The following is a 9,539-nucleotide window of genomic DNA, read 5'->3' as shown; positions in this document are numbered from 1 at the left end:
CACAGTTAAGAAAAAAAGAGTATGAAAAAAAAATTGTGTAAAGGAAGTTGTGCAGCTCTGCTTCCTTTCACAAAGAACCTGATGTAATTCTGTTTGCCTTTTTTTGCCACATGACAGTGATTAAACATGTGACCTGAACGACGTGGAGTCCAAATTCCAACTTTAAGTAGACTATGCATTTTTCATAGAGAATCTAGTGCTAAAGGTTTTCAAGGAAAAAAGTAACAATTTATTTATGTATTTAGAATTTTTTGTAGTGTTTTAAGATTAAATTGTATGACTCAAAACCAAAATCCAATCAATATAGAGTAAGTTCATTTAGAGTTACTTTAATTTTTGTTAGACGTTTTGTAAGACAACAAGGTTCAGAGAGGTCTTGAAAAACATTTCCCTCTCAAACTAGATCATAACTAGTTTCTAATGGAGATTGGTTTGTTACTTTGAAGTTTGAAGACCCAGAAAGTTTTTTTAGAGAGAGTTTTATTGTGAGTCATGTAAGAACTGGATTAGTTCTGGAGCAGATCCTGCAGGGGACAGCTCTGCACGAATTATGATAAATTGTTCTGTTGCTGCCTGTCTTCATTTCAGGTTTTGCCTCTCACCTACGACTGGCTGTTAGTCTCTTCCTTCTTTCCTCTGCTATTGCGTTACCTCCTCAAATTCCTTGCCCTTTTTGTGCAGAGCTCTGCTAGAAAAGGAGTTATGAAAGTGAGCTCCTTCTGCCCGCGTGAGGCTCTCGGAAGCAGATCTTACCTACTTTGGTTTGCAGCTGGGAGGTGAAGATTATTGGGCTGTTATAGACGTTAGTGTGCTGAATTCCTGGTGCTCTGGGAATTCACACCACATGCTTTTGGGATGATGACAGATGGAGTGAAGTAGCTCTTTGGTAGCAAGTCACATCTGATGTGGGCTTTCAGATATTAATTTTCTTTTTTTTTTTTCTTTTTTTTTTTTTTTTTCTCTCTCATTGTGAACGTTTTCAGGCGGGAGCTACTTCCATGTGGGCTTCCTGCTGTGGATTGCTGAATGAAGTCATGGGTACTGGAGCTGTGCGTGGCCAGCAGGCTGGCTGGGGGGGAGGTGCTGGCCCCTTCAGATTCACACCGAATACAGACTTCTCAGCATATCCACCTCCAGCTGCGGCGGGCGCTAACATAGTTTGCAAAGCCTGTGGACTTTCCTTTTCAGTTTTTAGGAAAAAAGTGAGTATGTTTCCTGTTACATTTCTACTCTTGAGAACTAATCTGTAGGCATACTGGGAGGTGAATGTGTGTTTTTCCTTAGATAAGGAAACCTGAGGCAGAGAGCCAGGAAGGGAGTAAGTGTCTTATTCTGAGGTCACAGGAAATTAATGTCAGACAGGATTAGAAGTTAAGAGGTCTGATGTTCATTAATCGGTGACACACTGGATCTGGTCTGACCTAAAAATTAGTGGATTCTAATTTGTAAGATAGTGTTTTAGTTTCAGAATCCTAAACATTAAAACACATCTGGTTTTGAAGATGATGCCAAACATAGTGGTTGGGTACTGGAATGAACAAACTGGGTGATGGAAAAGCTAAACCCGCACCATTTAGTATCACAGTTTCTTTCTGTGAAATACCCCCATAGTTCTGTTTGTTTTCTAACCAGGTTTAGTTGTTAAATACTATTGCCCTCCAGCAGCCTCTTCCTTCATTTGGAGGCAGGTTGGTGGGTTAACGCAGATAAATAAAACTGAGATTGTTAATAATGCTTCTTGCATCATGACTGTCCATGTACTGTTATTTTGTACACTGTGACCTAATTCTCTGCAGCTCTTTTAGATAAACATGAAGCCTCTTCAGTTTCAGTTCAGTTTCCCCCTTCCTATGTGTCCTGTCGTTTGCATGGCAAACACTTTGGTCGATTAAGCGTTGTGTAGGGACATTTTCTGAAGCTAATACTAATTTACTAAAATCCTGAAAAACTTGAATAGTTTGGATTTGCTCGCAGCGGATGAGATGACCATTTAAAATCGCTGCTGCAAGTCTTGCCTATTCTAGCTTTTGTATATTGTAGTGAGCCCTTTGAACAAAGCTCTCTCCTGAAATGATACCTGCCCTTCTGGGGAGTATTTACCTACCATGTCATTCGTCGCATTTAAGGCCTGCTTTGAATTCTTTGATTCAATGGAGGAAGAAGTACGTTCTTTAAAGTTTGGGAACCGTGCTGGTTTTACACATGTGAAAAGAGACCTGACACTTAGTGTATTCAAAAATATTTTAACATGCCATAAAATTGACTGGCTTTCAAGTTCATTTATTGTGTAAGCTACAAATTGAGTACTTTATTCATTTGTTTATTCATAATGCTTTATTCATCGAAACCTCAAATCAGCTGACAGTAGTGCTACAAAAGCAATGGACTGCCTTGAAACACCTGCAAATCTACTTGACAGGCCAGTTTTCTAGACTTAAATCCTAAAAACTATGTCTGTCAAAACTGATGATTAGGACACTAATAGTAAATTATTACGTAGCCTGAAGAAGGGAGAAGCAGGGTCTAGATCTGTTCCCTATGACACACAGCTGAACGGTTATTTCCTTTTTCTGCTTAGCACGTGTGTTGTGACTGCAAGAAGGATTTTTGCTCAGTTTGTTCAGTCTTGCAAGAGAATCTCAGAAGATGTTCCACTTGCCACTTGCTGCAAGAAACAGCCTTTCAGCGACCTCAGTTAATGAGACTGAAAGTAAAGGAGCTGCGTCAGTATCTGATTCTCAGAAACATACCAACAGATACCTGCAGAGAGAAAGAAGACTTGGTGGATCTTGTGCTGTGCCATCACGGGTTAGGTTCGGAGGAGGATATGGACGCTGGTAGCTTGCATTCATCACGGTCACAGACTTCGGGGTTTTTTACTCATCCATTTTCTATGTCTGTATCGGTGTCATCTCAAGGAGAACTTGCAAACAGAAGGGGAAGCACAGGAAATGGAACACCTTTACGGGTATGATAATTAACGTGTGTTATGGAATAGCATAGCTCTTTGGGTTTTTTCCTAAATAGGTATGCATCACTCTTACTATTTAAAATAAAATGCCAGTTGGTGCAGTTCAGGGTGGCAGCAAAAATGCTTTTTTGTATCTCTCACCTGAAAACAGAAGATTACTAGTTAAGATTACTGGTTTAGATGATAGAGGTGACTTAATTCGATTATGATTGGTAGCAATTGAGACTTCAATATGTCATTGTCATTTGTGATCCGTTTGGTACAATGGAAAATATTTTATAAGGGATAATGTGGTTTTATCCTGATTAGTTTCATTTTGTACACAGGGACAAACGGAAACCTCTTCTATAAATAATGAAGAAGAAGAAAGTGCAGAAGAGCAGGTGAGAGATGAAATATCCCAAGAACGAATTTTGGGCACATGACACCGTGAGGTGTTCAGATCTCTGTCAGCTGTTACTGTCATGCTCTGGTTCTTTCCGAGTTTGCTGGGTCTAGCAATGCCTATCTGCAAATACTTGTTTTAAAAAGAACAAAACTTTAGCCAAGCTGCTGCAGCTTAATGTAACACCAGACCTGGTGCTCTGAACTTACCAGGACAGTTACAAATATACAATTGATGTGTTTCAGACCCCTGGATTGTCCAGAAAGCGAGCGAGGGCATCTTTGTCTGATATTTCAAGTCTGGAAGACATTGAAGGGTTGAGTGTTCGACAGCTGAAGGAAATACTTGCGTGTAATTTTGTCAACTACTCAGGATGCTGTGAAAAATGGGAACTTGTGGAAAAAGTGAGCAGACTATACAGAGAGAGTGAGGAAAACCACAAGACACGTAGGTTTATATTTAATTCTCACTTTTTTAAGACTACTTACTTTCTGGTTTCCAGTAGCTGGTTCTGCCAACAGAAGGACTTGGTATCTAACTGGGTCTGCTCAGCTGGAACAACTGGCAAGTGCGTTTTAACAACTGAGGGTGCATCTAGAGTAGCTGAACATGGTTGTAGTGAGTAAATGAAGCTTTCCAGGATTGTGCTGGGTTTTTGAGACTTTTTTTCCCAAAGCTCAGCGAGCTCGGCTTTCATGGTGAAGGTGAAATTGCACAACTGAGAGCCAGTTCCTCAGTGAACGTGAAACTCGGCACCTCCACGTCCTTTATTGGGTTTCACAAGGTATTAGCGAGGGAGCTTCTCTGTAGCCATCAGCAGACCAAAGCAATTCAGGTCTTTTACTGTGGTAAGAGAATTAAAAGCTACAGTGGCAGAAGTCCAAGTTCAAGTGGCTTGGTCTCAGTCCATGTTTTTGCGGTAAGGTGGTTCTGTGGCCGCAGCTCAGCGACTGCCTGCTGCTACCCCGGTACACTCAACAGTTGGAGTCTTTCACTCGTGTGACTGTCGCGCCCACAGACCCATTCCTGTTCACAAAGCACGATCCGAGGAGCAACTTTTTGATGACATCACCAACTTGGGCAATGCTTGCCTGGCTCTTCATTCCTACATCCAGCAGTCAGGCTGTAAAGAACAGGGGACTGTGGTGACCGGAAAACTTATTATTAGCTTATTAGCCCTCTCCCACTTCACAGCCAGCTTGTGCCTGCACGTACACTTCAGGTGTGAAGTAATCAGCTAACTGGGGGGAAGAAGGGTTGTGAAGGTGGGGGGCTGTTAGTGAATGTCAGAACATGGCTTAAGTGAGACCCTCGTTTTGGTCCTAAACTAGGATTGAAAACCTGTCTGAAATCAAGCTTTAAACTTACAATTTTTTTTTTTTTTTTCAATGTGGTCTGATGGAACATTGGGTTGTCGATAGGGGATGTTGTCTATTTGCAATGAAACTTGACAGGTTTTGTTCAGTTCTGCCATCTTTACCGCCTACTTAAGGCTTCCACGTCTTAGTCTGCTTTATTATTATTGTGTTTAATCTTCTGAGGAAAGTGTTCTGCTGAATGAAGCAAGCTTAGAGATGGAAAACCAACATGCTCTGAATTTTAATCCAGCACTTGATTTCACAGTCATTATGTTCTGAATTGAAAATGGTCTCCGAGTTTAAAGAATGAAGACAAATATTGGCTGTTCATGTAGGGATTTTCTAGTTCTTGGGTTGTTTTTTTTTGTTTTGGAGGGAACATATCATGGATTAATTCTCAGCCGTGGGCTAGAAAACCTGCTGTGAACAGGGAGCAGCACTACTTCATGCTAAATTGGCTGTCTGCGTATTTTAGCGGGTGCCTGAGCTAGCACTTAACTGGTTTTCCAGGGCCTGCATGCGTGACCTCCCTCTCCATTTTGTTTCAGAGGGTGAGAAGATGCAGCTGAACGACAACGATGACAACCTGTGTCGGATCTGCATGGATGCGGTGATCGACTGCGTCCTGCTGGAGTGCGGCCACATGGTCACTTGCACCAAGTGCGGCAAGAGGATGAGCGAGTGCCCCATCTGCCGACAGTACGTTGTACGGGCCGTGCACGTGTTCAAATCTTAAACCCCAGACCAAAACCAGATTTTGTAGTTGCCCTTTCAGCAATGCTGGGGGCAGGAGTGCCGAGCCTTGGGGCGTATGTCAGCTTTTTAGTTCTCGATAAACGCACTGTTTTGAACAGCAGGATCTAGAAGTTTCTGAAACATTTTTCTACAGCATACTGAACCCTAGGGTTGGGTGGTACCACACGATGCCCGTGTGTACAGTGATAGCGCTGCCTGACTTACCTTACAAACCCACAAACTGTTTGAGTCAAACTGTTTACAGCAGTTCTTGCTCTCTTCTGAAGAATATCACCTCTAATTAGCGCATTCAGTACTGGGCAAGCGGTACCTTTGCTCGACCATACTAGCGTGTACGTTGTCTAGTGCATTAGAAGCAATGAATGTATCAGTTGAATATTCAGCTTTTACGTAATTATAGAATGTAACTGTTCTGACACTGTCCCTGCAACAGTGTTAACAGTATAAAATACGACTGTAGAAAGCACTGCCATTAACTGTACCTGCACAGAGGCCCTTAAGCAATCTCTCCTGCGCAGAATGTCTGCCATTACACCTCTACGGTCTTGGCCATTCTTTGTAAATGTACAAAAAGCTCCGTCACTTTGCAGGGCTCTGCCGTGTGGTGTCCGAATACCAATTATTATGTGTTTTTTAGTTTAGGAATAAAAGTATTTTTTTAAAAAGGGGTATAGTAAACCATATTACTGTGGTCCTTAATCCACTCATGCCTATTGTAACTGTTACTCTTACACGTGATGATTGTACGCCATGTGCCGACAACCTGACATTACTGTGAATACTGATCAGGGTCATGAAACTCCTTGCTGCTAACATGTGGAATGTATGGTGTTACTAACCTTAAATGGGAGGAGTTTATTAAGGGAAAGGGAGGATGGTATTTGTTAAAACCTCACCTTAACAGACTTTTAACCCAGGCCGAGTCGCTATTAACCACACTTCCTGGGGGCTGCTGAGGGACCTGCGCTGCCCTCAGCCCAGGCTCCAGCCGGGCCTGGTGCCCACAGCAGGGGTCAGGGCCCTCTCGGAGCAAGAAGAGTAACGGGCCCTGTGGCAGACAGCCTGGGGGAGAGGGGCAAGAGCCCCTCCCGTGCAGGGGTGAGGCTGCCCATGGCCAAGCACTGTCACGACAGAGTTTGAGTCCACTGTGAAACCAAGGGGTGATGAGTGAGCCAGTCTGTCCTGGGCGATCACCCTTTAAGCTACAGTTTCTCCTGTTACTTACCCCCGTGCTGGCACTGTAGCAGAGACAGGGGCAGGCTTTGCCTAGGCTGCAGTACCCCCAAACTCTTACCCCTGCCACGCTGTCACGCCTGCTCTTGTCTTCTACATGAAAAACTCACCTGGCTTGGAAAAGAGAAAGTAGCTCCTCCTCAAAATAAAATACACAGCCTAGAGCCACTGCTGGTTATTTTTCAGAAGGGAGCAAACCTTTCAATGGCTTTATTTTTTAGAAGTAACTTTTTAATGGTACTTAATTCCTGGAGTCGCTGTCCAGCGGGTAAGCTAATGAAGAAAACCCAGACCCTCTCTGTTAGGTCCGTGCTGATCATTAGCCACACAAGCTTAATAAAGATTTGCAATGGGCTTTCTCAGCCTCCGTCTCTTTTCTTAAGCAGCTCGGGGAGTGCTGTTGGTTTCTCAGCTCAAGCTTTAACATTCTGCTTGAGCTGTGGAAGCGTCCTCCACTCACCGGGGCAGGTTCCAGCCTGAGGAGGGTACGTGTGTGTATTTTATCCCCACCTCAGTAAAAAGAGAGCGCACCAACCTAAAGGCAAGTACCAGAGGGGCTGCTGCTGTTAACCCTGGCACTCACCTGCTCTGCCTTCCAAGCCAGAGGTGACCCCCAGGCTCCACACACCCAAAGCCTGAGCACAGCTTCCCCCCGGAACAACCCCGCCTTGCAACAGAAACCTGCAGAGCCAACACCTGTTTTTGTACAATTGTTTATACAAATTCAACAAAGGTAAAACTGCATCAGGAAGGTCTACGAAAACAACACCGTACAACAATGGCACTTATGAATGCAGAATTTTACAATCAGGAAATAACCATGTTATAAACCTTAAATGAGAACTCAACTCACACTTCAAAGAAAGAGAGACTACGTTTGACCATTTATTCTACTGCTGGACTCACTGTATAAATTAATTTTATATTGAGTACAAGAGCTCATGCTACAGAGTGAAACCCTCCTATGTGCAAAAGCTGAAATTGGAATTTTTTAAAATTTTGAGAAAAAGGTGATTTCTATACAGATAAAACTTGGCAAAGTGTTTTAACTTCAACTATAATTTACACCTTATTTCCACAACATGCTTATGTCACTTCTGAAGTATACAAAGCAGGATATAAACTTCCATTAAAACATGCTTGAAGGTGAAAGTATTAACCTACTTTTCCTGACCTGGGCACGTTTGCAGATAGATACTGTCTACGAAGTATAGGTTAAGTTCTCGCCTACCATAAGTAAAGATAAAAATTGGCAATCAAAACCGAAACACTGGTAATGCATTCAAACATTGCATAAATAATTTTTAAACAATTTTTGTACAAAAATAGTTCTGCATAATGTAAGATGTAACAAAACAAAACGTGTTAAGAAGGCAGAAATGCAGTGCGTGGTCCACTTTAATGACACCGACTTTGTTGTTGTTGTTGTTTTAAGAAATGAAAAGCAGAAATCAAATTTACACTACCAAGCACATGCTGTGGTACTTTAAATAACAGTATTTCTTGGAGATCAGTCGTCTTCCGGGTGTGAACAATTCTCATCAGTAACAGTCGCCTTATGAATTTGCATAAGAGCCAGTGCAGGACATCCCAGGTAGACTGAATTAGTGGCACAAGTTGAAATTCTCAACGTGGGTAGTTTCATGTTGTTCTCTCCTCAACAAGAGTTGTAAAATCCAACCGCGGTATTTTTCCAATATTCCAAGTTCCCAATTGAAAATAAAATCCCTACATGTTCTTAGTCCCTTCCCCCCCGCCCCAGTATTTACACATGTCCTTTAACTAACTCAGTTTTTGCAGAAGTTTTTCTTCCACTTGCCCAAACTGGACACTTACTGACATCTCCGCTATGAACTGCTCGCAGCCTTCTTTTGTCACTTGCTTGCAGTACCTCAGGTCGATCTGGCAGATGTTGCCGCAGCGTTTGAAGTAAGACAGGCACTGGTCAGTCACCTTATTGCAGTCTGCCGGGGGACAGCAAAAACAAAAACACAGAGGGGGAGAAGTTTAACAGCGCGCCTCGGTCATTCGCCAGCCCCAGGAGGGTTTCTCCCAGCCGCGGCAGGTCCTTGCTCCCCCCGCGCTGTGCCCAGCCGGCCTCATCGCAGCGCTCCCATCCCTGGGGCTCTGCCGTGTAACCAATGAGGTAACGCAGAGCGGGCCGGATGCACCCAGCGGCAGCCCTGGAAAATCCCAGCCCTGGAAAATCCCCTGTGAAGGCTGAGCCAGGTGCCACGCGCGGCTCCTGAGTGGGAGCAGCATTCCCATCAGCGGGCACAGGGCCCGGGGGTTACCTACCCCAGCAGCACTCCCCACTGCCCAAATGGAGCCCTGGGCAGGGGGGGTTGCACCCCGGGGGGGGGGAAGAGCTGGGCAAACCCACCTCCACCAGCCAGCGCTCCACACCAGCCTAACGCCAACGGGCAATTCCCACCCTCCCCCCGCCCCTGCCCCCACATCGCTTACCTGATAAATTAATTTCTGTTAATGAATCCCGCGTGGTGGTTCCAACCGCGGTCAGCAGGTTAATAGACTGATCTGTCACATGATTACAGTAACTGAGATTGAGTTTGGAGAGCAGAGGCATGTGCCTTATGATCAGCCGCAAAGAAGCATCCGTAATATCCAGGCCAGCCAAACGCAGCTCAACTATGTTCCGTAGTTTACTCCGGTTGTCGATCTGACCTGGAGAGTGGAGGCAGCCGGTCACTCCCAAAAGCCTCACCCCAAATTGCAAACATCTGCAGATCTATATGAAATGCACTGTGACACACAACACTGCTGCCCTACGTCAACTTCAGACGCTTTCGCCTGTCTGGAGCTTTGGAGGGGACAT

General features: G+C 44.1%; 2 protein-coding genes across 6 annotated transcripts in view; one reads left to right on the top strand and one right to left on the bottom strand.

Annotated features, from left to right (window-relative positions):
• Positions 1-982: 982 nt before the first annotated feature.
• Positions 983-7,064, top strand: RNF34 (ring finger protein 34). 2 transcript variants are annotated; one of them, XM_009643109.2, is made up of 5 exons: positions 983-1,202; positions 2,579-2,968; positions 3,298-3,354; positions 3,602-3,803; positions 5,263-7,064. In XM_009643109.2, exons 1-5 carry the CDS (start codon positions 999-1,001, stop codon positions 5,448-5,450), a joined length of 1,041 nt encoding a protein of 346 aa, XP_009641404.1. In that variant the 5' UTR covers positions 983-998; the 3' UTR covers positions 5,451-7,064. The 2 variants fall into 2 exon arrangements, with proteins under 2 accessions (XP_009641404.1, XP_035754468.1); XM_035898575.1 differs by lacking the exon at positions 3,298-3,354.
• Positions 7,065-7,108: 44 nt separating this feature from the next.
• LOC104130143 (lysine-specific demethylase 2B) overlaps positions 7,109-9,539 on the bottom strand; it is an 86,482-nt gene continuing 84,051 nt past the window's right edge. For all 4 annotated transcript variants that reach the window (XM_035898557.1, XM_035898556.1, XM_035898559.1 and 1 more), the window contains 2 exons: positions 9,170-9,388; positions 7,109-8,667 (listed from right to left, as the gene is read on the bottom strand). In XM_035898557.1, the coding sequence (XP_035754450.1) occupies positions 8,486-8,667; positions 9,170-9,388 (401 nt within the window). In that variant the 3' untranslated portion in view covers positions 7,109-8,485. The remainder of the gene's footprint in view (positions 8,668-9,169; positions 9,389-9,539) is intronic.

The sequence above is a fragment of the Egretta garzetta genome, unplaced genomic scaffold (assembly GCF_000687185.1).
Source record: "Egretta garzetta isolate BGI_Z169 unplaced genomic scaffold, ASM68718v1 scaffold447, whole genome shotgun sequence".
NCBI lineage: Eukaryota > Metazoa > Chordata > Aves > Pelecaniformes > Ardeidae > Egretta > Egretta garzetta.
Note: the sequence above shows the minus strand (reverse complement) of the source record. Positions and strands in the feature narration are given on the sequence as shown.